Source organism: Nicotiana tabacum, chromosome 20 (genome assembly GCF_000715075.1).
Source record: "Nicotiana tabacum cultivar K326 chromosome 20, ASM71507v2, whole genome shotgun sequence".
Taxonomy (NCBI): Eukaryota; Viridiplantae; Streptophyta; class Magnoliopsida; order Solanales; family Solanaceae; genus Nicotiana; species Nicotiana tabacum.
This window is the reverse complement of record NC_134099.1, coordinates 39,356,956-39,383,850: the sequence shown is the minus strand read 5'-3', so window position 1 is coordinate 39,383,850 and position 26,895 is coordinate 39,356,956. Positions and strand designations below refer to the sequence as shown.

Genomic DNA, 26,895 nt, shown 5'->3' with positions numbered 1-26,895 from the left:
ATAAGTGTCGTGTACGTGTAGTGACGAGTGCATACAAATGCTAATTGTTAAAACACCCCGTTTTCATTAAGTAAATATCTATGTTTTCTTGTAAGTGAGCAATACTTGTACTTGAAGCCTCTTGTTTAGTTTAGGAAAAACATGCTTATGTGATCTAATTGTCTTACCCGCTTTAAATACTTACTTGTATTCTGTGCGACATGCTTATAGTAGAATTCCTATTTATTCTCGAATAGAACTGTAGATTCTTTCTTGAGACTGTTGTGTATTTACTTTGGGACTACGGGACGATATCCCAGGAGATCCCCCTGCATGTTTATTTTGGGACTACGGATCGGTATTCTGGGAGATCCCCCTGCACGTTTACATTTGGGACTACGGGACGACACCCGGGAGATTCCCCTGTACTGGATATTTACTTTGGGACTACGGATTGGTATTCCGGGAGATTCCAATGCATATTTATGATTAGGACTACGGGACGATATTACAGGAGATCTTCTGCACATTTATGTTTGGGACTACGAGACGATATCCTGGGAGATCCCCTGTTGCTATCTCTGTGTACTAAGTATATTCTGTCTGTGATTTTACTCTTTATCGACTGTTAGTATTTTTAATTATACTGTCGCACTTCATACTGTTTTACCTTGTTTTACATAGCTATAACTAGTAGGGCCCTGACCTTCCTTGTCACTACTCGACCGAGGTTAGGCTTGGCACTTATTGGGTACCACTGTGGTGTACTCATACCCTTTCCTACACATGTTTTTCGTGTGTAGATCCAGGTTCTTCTGCTCAGCCATACTATCAGTGAGACGAGGTGATTTTTAGAGACTTCGAGGTATATCTGTCGCGTCTGCAGACCGAGAAGTCCCTCTCTATTCTCTCTTTTAGCTATAGACCTTCTATAATTATTTTGTTTAGACTTCTGGAGTTAGAACATTATGTAATTCCTCTAGTTTGTGATTCATGAGATTCCAGGTTTTGGGAGTGTTAATATTGGTCGAGAGTGTTATTATTGTATATGCCTCGCGACATTTTTAAACTTCTCTATTATATTACCCGCAAATTGCTAGTTTCGCATCTTTATTTCCTTTTTCCACAAGTTGTTAGGCTTACCTAGTCGTAGAGACTAGATGTCGTTATGACAATTCACGGAGGGAGAACTTGGGCCGTGACAATGAGAGATTAGATGCCCATAGGGCAACTATCAAAGAACTTGGGACAGGTTTGTGTAACTTAGAGAGACAAGTGGGACAAATTGAAAATATATTATATGAGAGGATTCCAGGTACTCTACATGCTGATACTGAAAAGAATCTCAAAGAAACTGTAAATGTTGTGACCTTGAGAAGCGGATAAGTGTTGAAGGATCCCACCTCATTTCACAAAGAAGCTGCGCCTGAAAAAGAAAGTGGGAAGGAGCTGAAAATTGAAGATGATAAAAAGACTGAAAAAGAAGAAAGGTAAGAAGGGAGTAGAGAAAAGGAAGAAATAGGAAACTTCAAGAAGGGAGGAATCTGATTATGTGAGCAAGCACATGCCTGCTCTACCTTTTCCCCAAAAGCTCTATAGAGAAGAGCTGGACAAGCAGTTCGAGAGATTTTTAGACATGCTGAGACAGGTTAATGTAAACCTGCCATTCACTGATGTTCTGTCACAAATGCCAGCTTATGCAAAGTTTTTGAAGGAGATGCTTACGAAGAAGAGGAAGATAGAAGAGACCTCAGTGGTCAAGCTCACAGAGCATTGCAGCGCGGTCTTACAAAATAAACTCCCACAAAAGTGTGGAGATCTAGGGAGTTTTACTATACCTTGCTCTTTAGGAACTCTAAATTTTGATAAGTCTTTATATGATTCTAGTGCCTCAATTAATCTAATGCCATTGTCTATTTACAGGAAACTAGAGAAGGAGATTGGAGAGATAAGGTCGATGCCAATATCCTTGCAGCTGGCAGACCAAACAACTACAACACTCGAGGGGATATTTGAGATAGAAAACTCATGCTTAGAGTGGGTGAGGAGACTGTGATATTTGAGATGAGTGTAGAAACTGGAGTAAAAAAGGAGAAGCCAGCTTCAAGTGTTGAGTGGAAGGTGAAGAGTTCAAAAGAGAAGGCTCCAGTGATTGAGAAAGATAAGTGTGGGGTGTATACCAAGAAGGTTGAGAAGAAGCTGTCCGCATGGATGTGTGCACTAGTTCGGGCGCGTGGAATGGATCTCGACTGGGATTCACACCCCGATTAGAGATTCAGGGAAGTTTTCTCTACCTTATGCTTTTTAATTGTATGCTATGGGGACATACCACAATTTAAAGTGTGGGGTGGGGGATATAATTGTATGTTGTATGTATATTAATCTTACTTTTTGCTTTTGTTAGTTTGAGTAATAGAAAAAATTGAAGAAAAAAGAAACCTAAAAATTTAAAAATTTTCATTTTTTCCCGACGACGGATATCAATTGATAGGTTTCTTGAGAGATTTAAGTCGAAATAACAACAACAACAACAACAACCTAGTGAGATCCCACATGTGGGGTCTAGGGAGGGTAGTGTGTACGCCGACCTTACCCTACTCCGGAGGAGTAAAGAAGCTGTTTCCGGTAGACCCTTGTCACAAGAAGGAAAGAGACAATGTATCAGTAGCAGCAAAGGAATCCTAACAGATAACACCAGCAATGCAATAACCAGAAAATAGAGAGCAAAGTATTAACACTAAGCATCAACATAGGCACAATACTACATACGCAAGGGAATAATATGTACATACAGGGCCGCTAAACATACTATAGCCTAACTTTCGACCCTAAAGAAGTATAAGAACACAACTGGAGTACCTAGAAACTAAAATAAGACACTATCACAATAGCCTCCTATCTCTTAACCTACAACCCTAGTGCTCGACCTCCACAACTTCCTATCAAGGGCCATGTCCTCGGAAATCTACATCCGCACCATGTCCTGCCTGATCAACTCTCCCCAATATTTCTTAGGCTGCCCTCTACCTCTCCTCATACCTGTCAAGGCTAGCCGTTCACACCTCTTCACCGGTGCATCCAGGCCTCTCCTCTTCACGTTCCCGAACCATCTAAGCCTAGCTTCCCACATCTTGTCTTCCATGGGATCCACGCCCACCTTCACTCGAATATCGTCATTACTAATATGATATAGCTTAGTGTGTCTACACATCAATCAGCATCCTCATCTCTCCAACTTTCATCTTCTGAATGTGAGAATTCTTCACTGGCCAGCACTCTGCACCATACAACATGGCCGGCCTAACCACCGTTCTATAGAACTTTCCTTTAAGTTCTGGAGGCACCTTCCTGTTACACAGAACACTAGACGCTAGCCTCTATTTCATCCACCCCACTCCTACCTGGTGCGTGACATCCTCGTTAATATCCCCACCCCCTGTATAATCGACCCCAGGTACTTGAAGCTCCCTTTCTTGGGGATGACTTGTGAGTCAAGCCTCACGTCCACGTCTGCTTCACCTGGCACACTGCTAAACTTGAACTCCATGTATTCAGTCTTAGTCCTGCTCAGCTTGAAACCTTTAGACTCAAGGGTCCATCTCCAAACCTCCAACCTCTCGTTAACACCACCTCGCGTCTCATCAATCAGTACTATATCATCAGCGAAAAACATACACCATGGCACCTCCCCTTGGATATGGTGTGTCAGTGCGTCCATCATCAGGGCAAATAAGAATGGGCTAATCGCATAACTTTGGTGTAGCCCCATAAGAACCGGAAAATGCTCCGAGTCGCCCCCCACTATCCTACCCCTAGTCTTAGCTCCATCATACATATCCTTAATCACCCTAATATAAGCCACCGGAGCACCTTTCACCTCCAGGCATCTCCAAAGAACTTCCCTAGGTACCTTATCACAAGCTTTCTCTAGGTCAATAAACACCATGTGCAAATCCCTCATCCTATCCCTGTACAGTTCTACCAACCTTCGAATAAGATGGATCGCTACTGATTCTTGGATATCGACACCAGCCTCCTCACCCTCGCTTCCACTACTCTCTTCCACACTTTCATGGTATGACTCAATAGCTTGATGCCCCTATAGTTGTTACAGTTCTGGATATCGCCTTTGTTCTTATATAGCGGAATCATCATACTCCACCTTCATTCCTCTAGAATCTCTTTCGTCTTGAAAATAACACTAAACAGCCCAGTTAGCCACTCTAATACTACTCTACCTACATACTTCCAAAATTATACTAGAATTTCTTCTGGCCCTGTCGCTGTGTCCCTACTCATATTACGCATAGCCCCGACAACCTCCTCGACTCTAATGCACCTACAGTAGATAAAATCTCGGTGACACTTGGAGTGCTCTAATTCCCCTAGCACAATGTCTCTGTCCCCTTCATCATTTAGCAACTTATGGAAGTACGTCTGCCACCTCTATTTAATTTGCACGTCCTCTATTAACACTTGGCCTTCCTCATCCTTGATGCACCTCACTTGGTCTAGATACCGAGCTGTCTTCTCTCTCGCCTTGGCCAGCCGGAACAATTTCTTATCTCTGCCTTTTCCCCCAATTCTTCGTATATGCGACCAAATGCTGCACTCTTCGCTTTTATGACCACTAACTTCACCACCTTCTTAGCTTCCTTATAACTTACTCTGTTCCTCTGCCTCTCCTCCTCGTCCGTACTCTCCACTAACCGTTGATACGCCATTTTCTTTTCCTTCACCTTACCCTGGACCTTGGCGTTCCACCACCAGTCACCCTTGTGCTTGCTTGAGTAACCCTTTAAGACCCCTAGTACCTCTCGTGCCGCCTTCATAATACTGTTTGTCGTCACCGTCCACATACCACTAGCTTCCCCACTACTTCTCCAGGCCCTCATAGCCAATAGCCTCCTCCCTAGCTCGTGAGCTTTCTCGTTCATCAAGGCACCCCACTTAATCATCTAACTACCCCGAACCACCCTCCTCTTCCTCCTTATCGGGATGCTGACGTCCACCACCAAAAAGACAAAAAAATATTTTCTTTTGTAGTAGTGTATTAACTCCCCCTTGGTTTTTCTTTGTGCTTCGGTTCTTTTTCAAGGGTTTTTGTTTGGACCGGTGTAGTTAGTTTTTTAGGAGTAGGAAATCTTGTGCTATGATTTGAATTGAAAGCAATTCCACTTGACTTTGTTATGCCTTAAGAATAGTAAGTGCTTTAGTTGTGACGCTTAGGCTCAGTTTTTAACTCTTGTATAGTACCCTAAGTTGTATGATCTTAACTTTGCTTAACTGCTTTGACTAGAGTGTCTTGATAAGTCCAATCCTGAGTGAGTTATGTGCCATGTGTGTGAGGTTTGTTGTATTGTGTGCATTGCATTTGCTGTCTAGAACTTGCCCCGTGTGTTTGCAAAGAAAAATAGTAGTTTTATTCAGTCTTGGAAATGATATAGGCATTTCTTTGTTGAGCCAGTTATATGATGTTATCCACCTAATTGATATGAATCTTAGTTAACCCCTTTGAGCTTGTAATCTTGTTTATTTGGCAACCACATTACAAACCTTACCCATTTGTTTGAATTGACCATCTTGTTGAACCTTATACCTCTCTTGAGCACTTGAATTTATTATGAACTTTGTAAATGATGAAGTGTGGGGTGGTTGGTTGGCTTTTGAGTGGAACTATTGAAATACGGAGAAAGGTGCATTGTTTTAAAAAAGTAAGAGCCACTTGAATTAAAAAAGAAAGAAAAAAATAGTTATATTGCTGTGAAAAATATTCTTTAATAGTGGCGACTCTTGCTTTATTTGTGCTTAAAGAATAAGAGAGTTAATTGTATATTGATATGAAGGTAGAGTTATGGTTTGACACAAGTGTGGGGTTTGGAATGTTACAGTGTATGTATTAAAAGTGCTTAGGGAGATGTAGTCACTCTTATATCTAAATGTATCATACCCATCTCGCAACCTACATTACAACCAGTTTAAAGTCCTACTTGATCCTTGACTAAATGAACTTAATTAGTAGAGTAGTACACTATGGGCAAGCTATGGTGCATCTTTTGTGGCATATGAATGTTTTTTCTGAGAGCGAGTGAATTTTTTCTATCTTGAGTTCCTGATTATTCTTAAATTTTATTGTTTGTGAAACTACTCTCTTTTGTTGTATGAGGGCACTTGATTCATGAATGAAAGGTAATTATTGATCTCTATGTTAGAGTAAGTGAGTAAGTTGTGAATAATGCGTGGTGCTTGTGAGTCAATTCTTGAGGTGAAGATGTTACACTATTGTGCTTAGTCTATTTTAAATATTCTTGGTGTGATGAGTCTTGGGTGTTGTTTAATAAGGTAGTGTCTATATAAAGTGTGGTTTGATTGCTCGAGGAAGAGCAATGGTTTAAGTGTGGGATGTTGATGGTAGTCTATAATCTCATGTTTTAGTCGATTATTACATTCCAATTTACTACACTTTAGTTGACTTTAATCGCTAGTGTTTTGCACTAATTGTGTGTTTTATGCCTTGTAGGAGTGATTCCGAGCTATGTAGATATTATGAAATAAATTCAAGTGATTTGGAGCTTTGAAGTCTGAGAAAAATCCCAAGGAATTAAGCCGGGATCGTATTTGGGGATCAACGGATGATAGTGCAACTAAACAAAGAATCGAGTGGGTATATTGCGCACTGTCTAGTAAAATGCACATAATTTTTTATAAGAACTCCATTTGGGTTCCACAATATATTGTTGGAAAGCTAATTCAAAGGGCTACAACTTTTATGTTTTAAGTATTTTCAAATTTCCAGCAAAACAGGGTGAAAAGTGTGCGGCAAGTGCGCGGCCGCGCACTGGCCGCACATATAGGGCAGAATAGTGTGAAAGGTGCACGGTCAAGTGTGCGGGCCCCCTTCCAGGTGCGCGGCCGCGCACATCCTATCCCGGAAAAGTGTCCTTTTTCACATAGGAGAAGGTGTATTTGTTTGAGCCCAACCCTACTTGGTATATATACATGAAAACATAGTATTTGGAGGACTTTTGATATATCTAAGACCTAAGGAGGCTAAGGAGAAGTTGGAAAAGTAAGAGCACAAGGATTTTACTATTCATCCTTACTCAAGACTAGGGTTTGGATGTTTTATGTTTTCCTTTGACTTAAACTTAATTGTGATGAATTTTTTCATATCCATCGAGTAATTCTTCTTTAGGGCTTGATGGATTTGGTGTATTGATACTAGTTTGTGGATAATTAACTCTAGTTTTTATGTATTGAATCGTTTTGGATGTTTTAATCGTTGCTTCTATATTCACTAGTTCATGTAATCGAGAGAGATATAACTTGTGATATTGTTGCTTTATATTTTATTGGTTGAAGTTTTTAATTCATCTGAGTAATTGAAAGAGGCTAGTTGAATTATTGATTGAACCTAGTTAAGAGAATAATCGAGAGAGGTTCTCCTAAAGATCAATCCACTACGAATTCTTACATATCTTCACATACTTAAAATTGGTTTATCTTGTGAAGTTGAGACTTAATCGAGAGAGGAGTTTTCTACTAAACAATTGAACTAATATCCAAGTGAATTCGAGAGACTCACTTGAATATTAGAAGTGAATTATCTAGAGTTAAATCCCAAACATTTGTCTTGCACCTATCCTATCAACCCTATTTTCTCTCAATTGATATCTTCCTTTGCCTACTACTTGCGTTGTTTGTCATTAATCAATAGTTTAGACTCTTAGTTAATTTTAGTTTTAAATCACATAATTCTCAATTGTTGATCATCTTGAATAGAAATCTAGCTACAAACTACGATAATAGTTGTTTAACTCCAATCTCTATGGATACGATATTATAATTTACTATATAAGACTAGCGAGCATATTTAAGTATGTATTTTAAGCTCGTCAGTATTCTAAAAGAACTTCATAGTTTCGAAAAAACTTTGCCTCTGCAAAGGCAGATCGATCGCAACATTTTCTCTCTTTATTCTTTTTCCCAAGCCTCATCAAACGTCATTTTTTCCCTTTCTTCTTTCGAGCTTCGATTGAGCCAAATCTTGAGGAAACAACATGGTTTCGTCAAATTAAGAATCATCTGAAGCAAATCTCATCAGTTCTCAAAATAAAGATTTGATCAAGTTTTTGAAAGGCGGGATGACTTTTGGTCACTTAAACTTGTATCAGTTTGCAGACCCGATATATGAACTCTTGAATTTTCTATTTGAACACCTCTACTTGAGAAAATGGCTACTAATAAATACCTTTGACCGTTGACTATGCTTATGTGGCTATATTATAGCTTATGGTCAATTGTGTGTTAATCACGAGTATAAAGCGCGTGAATACAATAAAAAATAAAATATAAATAATTAATAATAAAAAAAAGAAAAACACCTTTTCTTCACTCATGTTCGCCCCCTCCCCCTCCCCCTCCTTAATTGTCGCCCCCCTATGTCCCCCTCCCCCTCCATAATTGTCGGCTCCCTATGTCCCCACTCCTCCAACCCTCACCCTCCTCCATTTCTCTTCGTCTTCCTTTCCCCTCTCTTGCCTTTTATTCCAAATTAAGTCCATAATCAAATTTTGATAAATTACACTCCAAAGCTCCATATTCAACTATCATATCTAACTATTCTTCAATTTTAAACTATTAATCACACTTCAAAGCCCATATTAGAGAAAAGTCCATATCCATTATCATAAAAACAAACCCATCGGATCAAGAAAGATGAAAGAAACGGGGTCTGTTTTTTGTAGTATGAATGAGTAAAAAATTGAAAAGCAAACGCTGTTCGCTGCTTTTTGATTTGTTGAAATTATTTGTTGATTTGTTGGAAAGAATTATTTCTGATTTTGATCATGATAAATGTTATTCGCTGCTTCCTGATTTTTCTCTCTAATTTCTGGACGTGGTGATTTTTATCTCTAAGTTTTGGCGATTTTTTTCTCTATGATTTTTGGTGATAAAAGTCGAACTTGAAGGTTTTATAGATGGATCTTATTCTGGTAGGTAGGAAGATGATAAAATAATGGAAGTGAAAGGTATTAGGTAGGTGAAAAAAAAACAATAGCCAGACATATTTGACCGCTAAAATCTAAACAAAATTTAGGTTGATTCCCAGTTCTGGAAGATTTTTTCTGGCGGGTTCCAATGGAGTGGATGAGATATTGCAGAAAAAAAATAATTTGACAAAAAAAGAAAAAAAGAAAAAGAAGTGGGACCTTCTACATGCAGGTGACAACAAAATGTGAATGAATGGAAGATGTGGCTATACAAAATATTAGATTAAATCCATATCAGCACAATTGAACAACGCGCATCATCACAAGTGTTTATTAGTAGCCATTTTCTGAAGTAGAGGTGTTCAATGGGAAATCCAAAAGTTTATATATCAGGTCTGCAAACTGATACAAGTTTAAGTGGCCACGAGGCCATTTCACCTTTTTGAAAAGCTTTCTCTTAGAGGTTTAAGAATTACTAACGTGATGGCTATCTTTGGTGGTTTTGCGGAGCTTTATGACGGGTTTAAAGTGCAAAACGTGAGAGGAAGAAGAACTAAACCGCATATCCCATTTTAAAGTTGCACTTTGAAGTGATAAGAACTTTAAATCTTCAAATTTTGAAGTTGCACTTTAAAATGATAAGAATTTCAGATTCGATTCTGAAGTTGCACTTTGAAACGATTAATTTCAGATCTGATTCTGAACTCCAAATTTATAACTTCAAATACAAATTCTGTAGCGATCACATGCCATCTGAAGTGTGTTCCAAACTTAGTAAATTTACACACACACCAAAAAAAAATCAACTTCGAGTATAGCTTAAACAGTGACCTTAAACTCGGGTATTTGTGCACTTCCTCAAGGATTTATCCTAAATAGCAGTTTATTAACTACTTAAACTAATTAATCTAAATATATAATATGTGTATAATTATTTATAAAATGTATAATTTATATATACTAGTCAGGAAAAAATAGTAATTTCAACTGGCTAATAGGAAGGGACTCCCTAATAGAAAGGGAAAGGAGAAGTGCACCCAACTTCCTTCCGTTGCACTTTTTTCAGTCTCCTCAATTGTATACATGGATGTTTGATATTTATTTATTTAAAATTTTAAGGGCATAAAATTAACAAGCATCTTAACCATAGTTAATGAGATAAATTTCTGGAATGCAAATTCGTTCGCATGGGATTTAATCCTAATTATTAGGGCTTTTTACATAGTTCAAATAGAAATATATTTAATAAGTAAAATTTTAGTTGATTTTAAACTCTAAACTATTAGAAAAATAATTATATAATATTTTTCAATTAAAAATTTATTTTTAAAGGGTAAAAGTCTCCACTAATATTTCGTGTTAAAGTTTCATACTATTATAATAATGCAGCCATCAATATATAGATAAATATGATTCTTTTTTGTTTTGTAAGGCATGTGGTTTAATATGAAGTAAGTTAAATAATTTGGCAGGCAATCTATTTTATTTGCTTTTTTTTTGGAGATTTTATTCTTGTAAATGCAAGTTGTTCAAGAACATACCATAAAGAAGTAACTACCCTTTTTTTTAAATCTATATAAGTAGTGCATGCATTCTCTAATGCCTCAAACAAGTCATCTTAGTTTTCAAAATGAAGAATTATTACTTTCTTCCTACTATGCTAGTACTTTTGCTAAGCCTAGTTTCCCTTTCTATAGGCAAGTGTTCAATTTTTTTATCTTCCATTTCTATGTCTTTCTTTTTAGAATCTTTTTATTTCAATCATTTTTTAAAAGCCATACCCTATTTGTTTGTTGGTTTTTCTTTTTCATACCTTGTTATATTTATTGGTTTTTCCCCTTCATTTTTGGTGTTTGTGTCATCATTTGTACTAAAAGTAAAAAGCAAAAGATTCTATAATAAGCTGATTTACACAAATGTCCCCTTTAAGGTTACTGTCTGAATTTTATTTCTATTTTTAAAAGTTGTGTAAATATAACCCGTGAGAAATTGCTCCCTTCCAGGCAATATTAGACTCAGGTCTAATATTTTCTTGTATAATTATAATTTTGCTCACAAAACGTTGGATTGTGATATAATATTTTTAATAACTTACAAGGTTTTAGACGGTTGTCTAACGTTTTCTCATAATATTTTCAGTTTGCTCAAAAAATATCTTTCGACCATGGTCTAAAAGATCCATCAGTTGCAAGAGAAATGAAAAAAGGACAGTTTACTGAACAACTTATACAAATATGACGAATTTCACTCTGCAATATCAAATATTACATGAGAAGTTTTGGATTAAAAAAAATATTGTTTTATGCTTTAAATACTAGTCAATAATCTTTTTCTTTATCTCTTTGATTGTAGGACAACAAAAATTATGTCCAGTTAGCTTTGGAAAAATTCATGATTGTGGTAATACTGGAAGTCAAGACTGTGTCACTGCTTCGGCCAGGCTATTCCCACCAAGTGCTATGGTTCAAAATTGTGAATGTGGTCCTCGTGAAATACCAGATCATAGTGTTTGTCGTTGTCAAATCAGTTGCAGATCTCCTCCACCACCACAATCGAATTAATAACTTGTCGCTGCTATATATGCAGTCCATTTTAGTTTTAATTTTTATTGCTTGGATCTGAAATGGAGTTCATTAGTTTGGAGAGTAGTTATTTGTAGTTTAGATATTTGTAATCCAACTATAAAGTAACTATCATTTTGAAAGAGTTTTCTACAATTCAATATTATATAGCTTATCCAATATGACACAAAGGATACTTTAGGCTAATTTGGGCAATACATCATAATTTACTAAGGAGGTAAATCCCTACCAAGAATGTTTTCATCCGCAAAGTTCGAGTCCGAGACCTTTGGTTGAGGTAAAAAAAATCACAATCATCGCACCATACCCTTTAGCCTTTGGTGGTTACGTTCCAATCTATTTTTACGAAAGTAAGTGAAAAATATAATGGACTAAGGGAGAAAAACAAAAGGAACAATGTCCCTATAATTTTATGACTGTCTATAAGATCTCTAGTTCTCTGAACTAGAAGGGAGGTAAAGGTAAATTTACAATCTTATTTTTCGGTGAATCTCAGCTTAACCAAATGCTATATATCACACTATCAAAGACTTCAATGGCATAGTTCTTAAGTATAGGTTAACCAAATGCTAAGACTAAAAAATTATTTTCAAGAAAATGAAAAGAACAAGAATTCCAATGTGTTGAGTGGGCGTTTGGACATAAGAATTGTAAAATTCTAAAAAAAAAAAAATTTAAAAAATAAAAATGGTATTTGAAAAATAGAATTATGTTTGAACATGAATATAATTTTGGGTTATTTTTGAATTTTTGTGAGTGATATAAGTGAAAATTTTGAAAAACGGCTTTTTGGAATTTTTCAAAATTTTAAAAATTTCAAAATTCATCTTCAAGTAAAAATTAGAAATTTTATGGCCAAACACTGATTTCGTAAAAAACAATTTCTTCGAAAAACGTGAAAAATTCTTATGTCCAAACGAGTTATAAGAACTCAACTATCCATTCCTAAGAGTCCCTACACTTCTCTCAACTTCTAGACTGATCCTGCTAAGATTTTGAGGAGCAAATAATCTGCACCTGGTATTTTACATCATAATTATGGATACATGATATATTTGCTAATAGATTACAATAACTTATCATGGTTAACTAATACATATCCTCAATCTATTAAATTCCTTAACTATGGTACATTAACAAGATTTGATATAAGTATCAGGTGCCGGTAAATAATTGCCATTTAAGGTATACATTTATGACTTGTGTGCAAAATTTGAGATCAATCGGACTTGATTTGATAGGGTTCGGCGTCATTTGTAGAATTTGGAAATTTCAAAATTCATTAGGCTTGAATCCGGGTGTAATTCGTATTTTTGATGTTGTTTGAAGTGATTTGAGGGTTTGACTAAGTTCGTATGGGGTTAGTTTGAGCCGGGTAAGGCTAGGCTATTGGGTCCCGACTTGGTTCAGGATGCTTTGGACAAGGTTAAATTGATTCAGAAGCGACTTCGCACGGAGCAGTCGAGATAAAAGAGTTATGCTGACAGGAAGGTTCGTGATGTATCCTACATGTCATACCTCCTTTATACCACCCGGAGGGGGGTATATAGGGGATTTTTCCAATTTAAGTGACAATAATCGAAACAGGATAATTTATTTATTTATCAGAGCCACCACTTGGGATAATTTATGGTGTCCCAAGTCACCGGTTTAAAATCCCAAATCGAGGAAGTTTGACTCTTATTTATGGTTTGCGAACACAAAAATCTGGGTAAGAAATTCTGTTAACCCCAAAGAAGTTGTTAGGCATTCCCGCGTTCCGTGGTTCGAGCACGGTCGCTTAACTATTAATAATTGTCATATTATCTGATTTACTAAATGTTTTAAACCTATTGCATTTTAACTTTATAACCACTTTTAATTATTCTAAACCTCTTTTAGAATTTATGGAATTATTTCTTGAACAAGTTACGATTGTCGTTCACTTTTTTGTTTTTGTACATGTTGCGAATCGCGTTACGGGAACCAAACCCACGATCTACAACATGTTTAATTTTATTATTATTATTAGTTGTTGTGGTCGGGTCACATAAATGTACCCCCGAATATGAAAATTATGTATCACAACTACGTCACGGGAACCGTACCCGTAGCTATGATAATTTTATCATAGCGCGTCTAAAGCAAGCTACGCATTTAATTATTTTCCTAATCTTTGAGATTGTTGTGATGCCAAATTTATGAACAAGATATTATTGGGGGGCAAATAGGCTAGCTAAATTTATGCCAAATCTATTACTTGGCCAGATTCCTTATGGTCCAAAACCCGCCTTATAGCCCATTCTTATTCCTTGCCAAGAAAGAAACAATTTCAATTTTTCCAACTACACATTTAAAAGCAATTATTCAAGAACCAAGACTACATACATCACAATCGAAATAAAAACTAATTAAAGCAATTTAAATGAAAACTAAGACATGCTACTCAAACAACGTCGAATCACAAATCAACCAACACGCGCACCAAGCCATCATGACACATTGAAACGAGAATGAAAAATTGATAAATGGACCTTTTATTGATGAACGAAACTGAAAATTGCAAATCAATCGGAATAACAAAGAAACGATCATTGGACTGAAACACCTAAATCGCGAACCAGAACCTTGAATAAGACCCTGCTCGACAGCGTCTAAACCACAACGAAGAGGACAATCAAGTTAAGAACATTCAAGCTCTTAGACTTGCGAGCATAAAGGTCAGCGAGAATTGCACCTCATCCTTGATAAATATAGCGGAACTGTACAATGGATGAAGCAAGAGAAGATTCTGTTATTGTAATTTCGTAGTAGATTGTGCCATGAGATTCTTAAGAAACGGGTGAGAGATTTATGGAAATAAAGTAAGAAAAATAGAAAAAGGAAAAGAATGGACTACATAAGGAAATTAATCAAAGAATTGAAAGAATGGGAGTATAGGGGTAATGAGAATGACGAGAGCTTTTGGATTTGAAGGCTTCAAGGAAAGGGATTTAGAATTGGGTTTTTTGGGTTAAGGGGGGCTGCCGCTTTTTCAAGGAGGGGGTGGAGGGGGTTTCAGCTGGGTTGTAGGAATTTTTTGTCTAAGTTAGTCTAGGTCTTGAAGAAGTAGAAAGGTCCTTTTAAAGTGTTAGGGTTTTATGGGTATTGGGCTTAGATCTATGAGCTAAGGGTAATTGGGCTTGGATTTAGGGAATTGGGTTGGACCATGTCCTTTGAGTTTGAATCTAGGCTAGGAAGATCAAATTGTACAATGTATCTATAAAATATAAAAATAACTCTAAATTAAAATAAACTAATATAAAACTAAATACTAAAATGAAACTAATTTTTGTATTTTCAAATGTTATAGTACTATAAATATAAATATACTAATTGACTTTAACCTAAAGATAAAAAATATTTTTTGTAATTTTTATTTTTGTTATAAAATAAAGTAAAAGAGTCAAAACTACTTAGAATAGCGATACTAAACCTAAATTAAATATCTAGGCAAAAATGTGTAAAACCTTGGGGAGGGTAAAAAATTACATGTCTACAATTGCCCCTATTTGACTGGAAACGCGAAGAGTTTTCAGACAAAGAACGACGAGACAGGTTTTTTGACCCGACCATTATTTAGAGAGACCAAAAACTAAGAGAAAGGAGAATATCACCGAGCCCTGGTATCTGAGCTGCCTACATATCCTTGGCTATAAAGGAATCAAGACACGTGTAGTTCAGAAGTGAATGAGGTGATGGAGTATACCTAGGTGGAGAGCCGATTGAGGTACCGTCGAGTTTCCGGTCCGCGGTCCCGTTATTACATCAAAATCAAAATTAAAAAGACTAACTAAGCCTATCAGATACGAGTTACAAGATTCCTATCTGTGGGTCTTCTGAAGTGTGATCTTGAGTCTTGGTTGGTTCTTTATGCGGACTCGGATTTGAATCTCGATGCTTATTAGCTGCAGGTGTTGGTTCAATCTTCTTTAGCTTTTTCAGATCAAGACGGGACATGCAGTGCTCGTGACTTCAGCATCTCTTGAGCAGTTCACATCTTTCATCTACTTCTGCATTTTGGATTCACTTTTTGTCTTTTGTTCTTGATTGAGACTTCTTTTTGCTTATCTCGGACCATGTCGACCCACATTCTTGAGGCGGGGTTCTACTACTTCTAACTTGAACAGGACTAGAGGTTGCCCTTATTCTTCAGGAGGGATCCTGCTGTTTCTGATTGGAACTTGAAATTAATTCCTTCATTCTCCAGGTGGGCGCCTGTTAATGACTTAAAACTAGAAATGAATTCCCTTATTCCCCAGGTGGGCACCTGCAACTGACTTAAAACTTGAAATGAATTCCCTTGTTCTCCAGGTGGGGCGCCTGCTACTGACTTGAAAATTGAAATAAATTCTGAAATGAATTCTCTCGTTTTCCAAGTGAGCGCTTGCTACTACAACAAAACAGATAAAACAAAAGAAATGTTTCTGCCCCAGTTTGCACTAGGAAGATTTGTGAGTTATTAGCAGACCTATGAATCACCTATGCTATTGATGAAAGATGCAATTGAAGACTCGACTAGGATGTGCGTCTCCTGTGAGTAAAACTAAGAAAATTTCGACTAGAAAATGCGTCTGCTAAAAAAAACCTGAATGACCCAGACTAGGAAGTGCGTCTCCTAGATTTAAGATTGAGCTTGCGGAAAACATTAAACTAAGCTTGAATAAAGTAAAAATGACCCTATTCTCTAGGAGGGACCCCTGATTTCAAGAAAACTAAAGATTAATAACTTAAGAAAACTTAAAATTGACCTTTTTTTTCAAATCCAGACTTCCCTTTTTAAAAGAACAAATTATTATCCTTGGAGAAAATTCTTCAAACTAGGTTTTAATCTTAGGAGAAAGATTCATCAGACTAAGATTTCTATCATAGGAGAAAGTTCATCAGACTAGGTCTCTTTTGTTCTTCATTTGTTTTTGGTATCTTAGGAGAAAGATTCATTAGACTAAGATTTATATCCTAGGAGAAAGTTAATCAGACTAGGTCCTGCATCTTAGGAGAAAGATTCATTAGACTAAGATCTTGATCCTAGGAGAAAGTTCATCAGACTATGTCTCTTTTCTTTCTTTCTTTCTTTTTGGCATCTTAGGAGAAAGATTCATCAGACTAAGATTTCTATCCTAGGAGAAAGTTCATCAGACTAGGTCTTCTATCTTAGGAGAAAGATTCATCAGACTAAGACATTTATCCAAGGAGAAGGATTCATAGACTAGGGTTTTATTTATTATCTTAGGAGACAAATTCATCAGACTAAGATTTATATCCTAGGAGAAAGTTCATCAGACTATGTCTTCTATCTTAGGAGAAAGATTCATCGGATTAAGACGTTTATCCTAGGAGAAAATTCATCAGACTAGGTTTTTCTATCTTAGGAGAAAAATTCATCAGACTAAGATTTTGATCCTAGGAGAAAGTTCATCAGACTAGGTCTCTTTTCTTCTTTTTGGTATCTTAGGAGAAAGATTCATCAGACTAAGATTTCTATCATAGGAGAAAGTTCATCAGACTTTGTCTTTTTTCTTCTTTTTTTGGCATCTTAGGAGAAAGATTCATTAGACTAAGATTTTGATCCTAGGAGAAAGATTCATCAGGCTAGGTATTTTTTTGTTATCTTAGGAGAAAGATTAATCAGACTAAGATTTCTATCCTAGGAGAAAGTTCATCAGACTAGGTCTTCTATCTTAGAGGAAAAATTCATCAGAATAAGACATTTATCCTAGGAGAAAGATTCATCAGACTAAGATTTTTATTAGGAGGAAAATCCATCAGACTAGGACTTTTTATCCTAGGAGGAAAATGTGAAGATCAATGACAAGATTTTATGCACAATAGCAAGACAAATAAAGGCAAAGATTTGAGAAACTTCCCCTTGTCGGCTATTCTCTTCTTTTCTTTTCCTTTTTTTTTGTTTTTTTTTAACCTCTTTGCTTGCACTGCTTTGTTCCTGTTTTACACAAAGAAAAATTTGTCAATTTTGAAAATGGTGGTCGGTTTGTGGCCTTGAGTCTTGGGCAGCTTGGCTTTTGCTCAATCAGCTCGAGTCGGTCTCAAGAGACTTTTGCTCTACATTAACCCTAATTGTTTTACACCCAGTACCATTTGTATTTGTGGCTCAATCAGCCTTATCCCAACTAGAGATCTTTGTTTAGGTGATATTTTCTAATATCTTGAATGACTTCCTACTTTTTGAGTAACTTGTCTGTCAGAGAGAATCACCGGTTATCTTTGCTTGCGCCAAGTAGGCTGACAAGAGTCTTTTGGGGGAGCCTTTGCATGAATACTCAAGGTATATTAACAGTAACAACTGAGTGTGCTGACCAAATTTACTTTATGCAATTGAAAAACTGGTAGCAAATTTTGAAATCTTTTCTTGCTTGTTTTGACAAGGACTGATTCAGAGTGAAGGACACAATGATGCAATGAAAAAAGTATTAACAAGAAATGCCCATGTCAGATGGACAGAAGGAAGAGTTGTTTTTCCAATAAATAGACTTAATGATCATGACATGCATTTTGGACTCAACTGCCTGATCTATCAAACTAATCCAATCTTCCCTTTTACCATTCTTATGATCTTTGAAGTCGGGCTTGTTCGTGCCAATCCTTTGTATCAACTTTACGACTCATTTTTGACTAGTGGTGCCCCAAGGGGTTTTCACCAATAAGTCTCTCTCATTTATTTTCTCTACTTATCGTCACCTTACAGTGCCAGTGAAGGTTTTCACTAGCAAGACTCTCTCATTTTTTCTCTTTTTTTTTCTGTTGCTTTGCTTCCTTGCGTGAGCAACTGACAGTGTTCTATGTCGTATGACAACCGTTGCTCATTGCATGCCTCTCTTGGCATTCTTGAAGGCATATCGGGAGGTCTTTATTTGGAAGGATTTTGTATAGGGTGGAAAAGAAAGGACGTCATGAAGGCTCAAAATAGACTCAAAGTAAAGGGGGTTGTAGACTTACAACTCTTGGAATCGATTCTTTCAAAAGTGAAATAAAATCTTTGCCCCAGTTTCAGCTATTGGGAATTTTTTTTTGAATTCTTATTTGGTTGGACCGAACTGTGAGGCTGCCTACGTAACCTTTTTTTTAAGGAATCAGGTCGAATGTAGTTCAAACATCTGACCTGAACTAATTTTTGTCTTTTTTTTCTCTCTCTTTTTTTCTATCTTTTTTTTTGTTTCTATTTGTTTTCAAAACAAGTAGCCCCAGGTTCTATTTTTGAGGGCATGAACCTTTGACAATTTTTTTTACACTTAGAACTTTCTAAAAGTTGCCCCAGATTGTACTCTTGGGGCATGAACTTTTATTGTTATTTCATTTTTTTCATTTTTTTGACTTTTGACTCTAAACTTGATTCCAAAAGAGGGTGGTCAAAGAAAATAACACAGGCTCAAAAGGGTGACAAAGGGTATAAAGTGTTTGGGTAGCAGAAAAGGGGCCTCCCAACCTCGAGAACGCCAAATATAGTATCTTTTCGCGATCACAACAGTGACGAACATGTTTGTCTTCTTGGTGTGTCATAGTCACAACACACTTTCCATCACTTAATGTCAAACTTTCTAATAAACTTCAACTGATTAAACATCCTCAGCCCGACCTTCACAATGATTTGAAGGTGAATTTTACTCGACTTTAATTCCAAAGTATTTCAACTCTTTATTCATCCTCAAAAGTTTTTTTTTCCAGTTATCCAATTCCAGATTAAATCAGTTTCTAAGATCTGGCCAAAATTTCCGCATGCATGTCATGTCATTAAACTATCAAGAAAAGAACTAAGAATAGAATGACACAAAAGGACAAACTGTATTTCATTAAGTAAAGGATGAAAGGGTTTGGCAACAAGACAAATAACCTAAAATCCGAGTTACAACCCTAAGATAACCCGGATAATGAAAATAGCAACAGAACAGACAGACAAGACTCACATAAACAGAATAGAGGGATAGAAGGGGTTGACTCAATAAACCAAATAAAATCTGGATGACAACCCTGAAATAACCCAGATAGTAGAAAAAATATCAAAACAAGCTACCAAGATTCCTTTCTAGTAAGGAGATAATGACTTTTCAATTGCTAAGCTTGATATTTAGCCACAAATTTGCTCATCAGAATCACCATGGCCTTCTCCAATTTCAGTCCGCAAGTTCCCGAGAGGATTCTCATTCTCCATGTCACCACGCATCATCCCCACAAAGTGTGCATCATCATGTGTAGGTAAAGGATTCTGCGCGGTATTCTGGGTGTCACTATCTTGGATCATAATCAATTTTCCTGGATCATCCTTTCTATTTCTTTTTTCAAATCCTGACAGCTTTTAACATTGTGCCCCTGTGCATTGGAATGGTATTCACACCTTTTAGAAGGGTCAAAGCTTCTTGCACGTGGGTCAACATGATTTGGAGGAATGGGTGCAATCATGTCATAATGCTTTAACTTCTCAAATAAGCTTGCATACGACTCTCCTATTTGTATAACATTATCTTTCAACCTTTGTTACCCTCTATACCCCTGTCTTAGATGTGGGTTATAGGGCACTTGAATATTTTGTAGAGGCTGGTGGAGATTTTGCGGTGCTCGTGCTCGCCTTCCGGGGTGTTTTGGTGGCTAGACAACATACTGAGGTGGAGCAATAGAGTATTGTGGGTTCTGAGGGGGATAGTAATGCTTAGGGGAGTTATCGAAAAACAGACGGGGCTGGTCATACCTTCGAGACGTTCTCCTAGGACCTCTTCTCAACCCTGATGTCATCATGATTTCTTCATCCATCTCATTCGCGTCACCAGATTCAATATGGACAGCCTGAATTGCAGCTTTGAGAGCTGCTTGACTTATAATTCTTCCTGTCTTAAGGCCATTCTCTACCATTTCTCCCATTTTGATTGCTTCGAGAAGGATTTGCCAACTACAGACATCATGTTTTGAATGTAATCTGGCTCTTGCGCCTGAAGGAAGACAGTGATTAGCTCGTGGTCATCTATGAGTGACTTAACTCTAGCTGCTTGATCTCTCTATTTCATGGCATATTTCCTAAAACTTTCACTTGGTTTCTTCTTCAGGTTTGAAAGGGAATTGCGGTCTGGGGTAATGTCAATGTTGTATTAAAACTATTTGACAAAGGCCCGAGCCATGTCATCCAAGACATGCTAGTGAGAGGTATTTTGATCCATAAACCATTTGGAAGCTGCTCCCATAAGGTTTTCCCCAAAATAAGCTATTAGCAATTCTCCATTTCTTCCGGCACCTCTTAGCTGATTGCAATACCTTTTCAGGTGGGCTATGGGGTCTCCATGTCCATCATACTTTTTAAATTTGGGAGTCTTGAAACCAGGTGGCAAGTGGGCATCGGGGAACATACATAAATCCTTGAAGGCAATGCTCTTCTGATCAGCCAACCCTTGCATGTTTTTCAACTGTTGTTATAAGCTTTTCATCCTTTGGGTCATTTCTTCCTGTGCCATATTTCAGGCAGGCTTCTCAATGTTTGCAAGAAGATCAAACAAGTATGAGTGGTACTGCTCTTGCTGGGTAGCATATTATGACTCATGAGTTTTCCTCTGCACCACCATCGGTTGTGGGATGGTGAAGACAAGCATAAAAGTAGTGGTTGTCTGATTGGTTGTCAATGGCAAACTTTGAGAGCATGAAATAGAAGTTCCAGCTGTAGTCGTACAGGGATACGGACTAAACCCAGGTGGATATGATTGATCAAACCATGAGACCAGAATGGCAGTAGTCGAGAAGGGTGTGAACTCTGGGAAACCATGAGAAGAAAAGGGCGGTCCTTAGCCATTGGCCCATGCTTGACACATTTTAGTCATTGTTTGTTTCAGTACTCTATTTTTCTTAACCATAGTAGACTATTGTTGAACTCTCTGACCCTGATTCTTGTGACTGCTTGCAACAGTTTCGATATCAGTTGTCAATGACATTTTTTCTTTGGATCTTGTGCTACTAGCTTACCACAAACTGACCACCTCAACTTTCTTCACAATTCAAAACAAAAGACACGTTAGAATGGACTCAGTCGGTCCTTATTATTATCATCATCATTTGTTTTTTCATTTTCTTCCTTTTTCAATTTTTTTTTCATTTTTTAATGGTGATCGAACCTAATGGGGGTTGCCTACGTATCATGTGGGAACATGAATAAGATCTTGCGTAGTTCGGGAAGATTAGGAATAAAGGAAATAAACTAAATCTTTTTTTTTGGATTTTGATTTTTTTTAATTTCCGAAAGAAAGACTTATAAAGAAGGAAGAGTTTTTTTTCGATTTCGATTTTTTTTTGAATTTCGAAAGAAAAACTTCTAAAGAATAAAAGAAATATTTTTGATTTTTGGACTTTTATTTTGAATTTATGCAAGAAAGTTCTAAAATAAAAAAATATTTTTGAATTTTGAATTTTCTTTTCACTTTTTGAAAGAAAAACTTCTGAATAAGAATAAAAATATTTTTGGGATTTTTAGAAGAAAAAGAAAATATTTTTAGATTTTTAAAATTATGGTCTCAAAGAAAGACTTTTCTAAAGGAGGAAATAAAGAAAATATTTTTTGGGATTTTTTGAAAATTGTGGGCCGGAACCGATGAGGTTTGCCTACGTATCTCACATCCGGTGAGAATCAGATCTGCATAGATCGGACAGTTTTGACGGAATAGGAAAATATGACTTATTTTGATATGACTTTTCCTCTTTATTTTGAAAATTTCGGCAGAGTTTCAGGATAATTCAAATACCTACTTCTCACTCTCTTTTCTTGTTCTTTTTTTCTTTTTATTTTTTTGGGTTTTCTTTTTTTATTTTTATTTTCTTTCCCTATTCTAGAAGCCAGTCAACATGCAAACTGAAACAGACAGATACGCAAGTAGCACGTAAGATGCATTAGGATGGTCTTTTAATTTGGGTACACTTGTCCTAGACGGACCCAACTCCTGTGTTGAGTCTCCAAAGTCAAATGCACGTGATGCAAACAAAACGTTCCTACTAGGGATCCGGCATGAGACTGTGTTATTCTAGGTTTGAGCCCTACGGTGTATTGTTCTAGACTTGGCTTACCCGAGCGGACAGCTCGAGCCGAGGGGGACAGCGTACCGGGAATACAGAAGCTTCACCGGCTTTGCAACTTGTCCGAACCTCGTTCTAAAATTGGGATTTGACTCTAACAGAAAAGAAGTCACACGAAGTGCACACTTCCCAGATAATTTAGAAGACTCAGAGAGAAGAGAGTTTCGTAATAATTTATATACAGTTTAAACAATATCAAAGCGGTAAAAAACGACATTTAGCACATTAGGCTCAAACATGTAAAAAATCAGATAATAAATAAAGCCAAGTATAACAGTTATTCTAAGCTCGAATTTCTGAACCCTGAACCAGAAGTTCTGGGTTCTTGTCCCCAGCGGAGTCGCCAGAGTTGTCACACCTCCTTTTTACCACCCGAGGGGGGGGGGGATATATGAGAAGTTTTCCAATTTAAGTGACAATAATCAAAACGGGATAATTTATTTATTTATCAGAGTCGCCACTCTGGATAATTTATGGTGTCCCAAGTCACCGGTTTAAACTCCCGAATTGAGGAAGTTTGACTCTTATTTATGGTCTGCGAACACAGAAATCCGGGTAAGGAATTCTGTTAACCCGAGAGAAGGTGTTAGGTATTCCCGGGTTCCGTCGTTCGAGTACGGTCGCTTAACTATTAATAATTGGCATATTATCTGATTTACTACATATTTTTAACACTATTATCTTTTTAACTTTATAACCGCATTTAATTATTCTAAACCGCTTTTAGAATTTATGGAACTATTTCTTGAACAAGTTACGATTGTCGTACACTTATTTGTTTTTGTACATGTTGTGAATCGCGGTACGGGAATTGTACCCACGATCTACAACATGTTTAAGTTTATTATTATTATTAGTTTTTGTGGCCGAGTCACATAAATGTACCCCCGAATATGGAAATTATGTATCACAACTACGTCATGAGAACCGTACCCGTAGCTGTGATAATTTTATTATAGAGCGTCTAAAGCAATCTATGCATTTAATTATTTTCTTAATCTTTGAGATTGTTGTGATTCCAAATTTATGAACAAGATATTATTGGGGGGCAAATAGGCTAGCTAACATGATCTATTACTTGGCCAGATTCCTTATGATCCAAAACCCGCCTTATAGCCCATTCTTATTCCTTGCCAAGAAAGAAACAATTCTAATTTTTCCATCTACACATTTAAAAGTAATTATTCAAGAACCAAGACTACATACATCACAATCGAAATAAAAACTAATTAAAGCAATTTAAATGAAAACTAAGACATGCTACTCAAACAACATCGAATCACAAATCAACCAACATGCGCACCAAGCCATCATGACACATTGAAACGAGAATAGAAAATTGAGAAATGGACCTTTTATTGATGAACGAAGCTGAAAATTGCAAATCAATCAGAATAACAAAGCAACGATCGTTGGACTGAAACGCCTAAATCGCGAACCGGAACCTCGAATAAGACCCTGCTCGACCGCGTCTAAACCACAACAAAGAGGGAAATCAAGTTAAGAACATTCAAGCTCTTGGACTTGCGAGCATAAAGGTCAGCGAGAATTGCACCACATCTTTGATAAATATAGCGAAGGTATACAATGGATGAACCAAGAGAAGATTCTGTTATTGTAATTTCGTAGTAGATTGTGCCATAAGATTTTGTAAGAAACGGGTGAGAGATTTATGGAAATGAAGTAAAAAAAAAAAAGAAAAAGGAAAAGAATGGACTACATAAGGAAATTAATCAAAGAATTGAAAGAATGGGAGTATAGGGGTAATGAGAATGACAAGAGCTTTTGGATTTGAAGGCTTCAAGGAAAGGGATTAAGAATTGGGTTTTTTGGGTTAAGGGGGGCTGCCGCCTTTTCAAGGAGGTGGGGTTTCGGCTGGGTTGTAGGAATGTTTTGTCTAAGTTAGTCTAGGTCTTCAAGAAGAAGGGTCCTTTTAAAGTGGTTTTATGGGTATTGAGCTTGGATCTATGGGCTAAGGGTAATTGGGCTTGAATTTAGGGAATTGGGTTAGACCATGTCCTTTGAGTTTGAATCTAGGCTAGAAAGACCAAATAGTACAATGTATCTATAAAATATAAAAATAACTCTAAATTAAAATAAACTAATATAAAATAAATACCAAAAGTGAAACTAATTTCTATATTTTCAAATGTTATAATACTATAAATATACTAATTGACTTTAACCTAAAGATAAAACATATTTTTTGTAATTTTTATTTTTGTTATAAAAATAAAGTAAAAGAGTCAAAACTACTTAGAATAGCGATACTAAACCTAAATTAAATATTTAGGCTAAATTGTGTAAAACCTTGGGGAGGGTCAAAATTACATGTCTATACTACATAGTTGGGGAGATGGTTCTATTGAAGGTTTCACCCATGAAGGCTGTTATGAGATTTGGGAAGAAGGGTAAATTGAGTCCTCGATTCATGCTAAGACAATGACGTTAGCTATGCCGGGTGTGCCACAGATAGAGTGGCGAGGTTTGACTGATTTTGTCCCTAGTAGGGTGATTTCGTTTTTGAAGGCCCAACGGATGGTTAGGAAAGGTTGTCTTTCATACTTGGCCTTTGTGAGGGATGTCAGTGCAGAGACTCCTTGTGATGATCCAAAAGGCCATCATTTGTTTTAAAATAAATTCTGTGTTCTGAGGTCTTAAAAACTCAGCATTACTTCGATTTGCGTGCGTAGTCCAGACGTGTAGCCAGATAGGCATTATGTGGAAATTTGTGAAAAATGATGAATTTTGATAGTAAAATGGATTTAAGTTGACCTCAGTCAATAATTTGGATTAACGGACTAGGACCCGTGATTTGACGGTCCCGGAGGGTCCGTAGGAAAATTTGGGACTTGAGCGTATGCCCGAAATCGAATTCCGAGGTCCAAAGCCCGAGAAATGAATTTTGGAAGAAAATTATTTTCTGAAATTATTTATGAGTTTTGGAAATAAAATGTGATTAAAACTTGATGATATCGGGCCCGTATTTTAGTTCCGACGCCCGATACAGGTCTTATATGTGATTTAAGATAAGTCTGTGAAATTTAGTAAGAAACAAATTTGAAACGACGTGAATCGGATCGTTTTTGAGAAAATTTTAAATTTGAAGTTGTTAAAAAAATTTCATGATTTTGATACTAAATTCATAGTTGTTAATGTTATTTTGGTGATTTGAATGCACGAGCGAGTCTGTATGATGTTTTTAGGTTGGTGTGAATGTTTGGTTTGGAGCCTCGAGGGCTCGGGTGACTTTTGGATAGGCCACAGGATGAATTTTTGGACTTGAGGAATTACGGACTTCCAGCTGTGCATTGCAGGCCTGCAGGTTTCGCATTTGCGAAGCCTTGCTCGTAAATGCGAGTTCGCAAATACGAAGGCCTTGTCGCAAATGCGAACAGTGGCCCAGGCCAGCTACCTCGCAATTGCGATGAAATCTATCACAAATGCGACGCCTTCCCTCCTAGCCAGTAGTCGCAATTGTGACGCAATCTTCGCAATTCCGCACTCGCAAATGCGAGAACCTATTGTAAATGCGACCATAGAAGAGGTCGAGGTTCACAATTGCGAACCCTGGTCGCAATTCCCATATCTGCAACCTGCAATTTTTATACTTAGCCGAAAAACTCCCATTTTTCACACTCTTTCAAAACCAAAACACTCTTGGGCTATTTTTTAAAGACAACTCTTTTTCCAAATCGATTGTAAGTCAATTTTAACTCATTTTCTTCAATCATTAACATCTTTTCACATTATTTCAACTCAAAATCAATGATTTTCATTGGGGAAATTGAGTATTTTGGGTAGTACCTAAGTTTTTCAAAACATTGGGGATTTGGACCTCGATTTGAGGTCCGATTTCAAAACAAATTATATATTTGGGTTCGTGGGGGAATGGGTAATCGGGTTTTGGTTCGAACCTTGGGTTTTGACCATGTGGGCCTGGGGCGATTTTTGACTTTTTGGGCAAAACTTTGGAAAACTCATTTTTATGCATTAGAATTGATTCATTTAGCGTTTATTGATGTAATTAAGTAACTTGTGACTAGATACAAGCGAATTGGTGGTAGAATCAAGAGGTAAAGTGATAGTAGAGGTTTGAATTGTGTTCGTGGCATCGAGGTAAGTGTTTGGTCTAACCTTAGCTTGAGAGATTAGGAGTTGAGTCCTATTTGCTATGTGGTATTTGTTGAGTACGACGTATAGTCATGGTGACAAGTATCCATATGTTGGTGTCAAGCATGCCCGTGAGTCTTTTACTGTAATGT

The 26,895-nt window shown here is 36.9% G+C and overlaps 1 protein-coding gene across 1 annotated transcript; it reads right to left on the bottom strand.

Moving 5' to 3' along the window:
* Positions 1 to 4,490: 4,490 nt before the first annotated feature.
* On the bottom strand, positions 4,491 to 4,937 carry LOC142174350 (uncharacterized). Its single transcript, XM_075240132.1, has one exon. It carries the CDS (start codon positions 4,935 to 4,937, stop codon positions 4,491 to 4,493), a length of 447 nt encoding a protein of 148 aa, XP_075096233.1.
* Between the last annotated feature and the right edge of the window lie 21,958 nt (positions 4,938 to 26,895).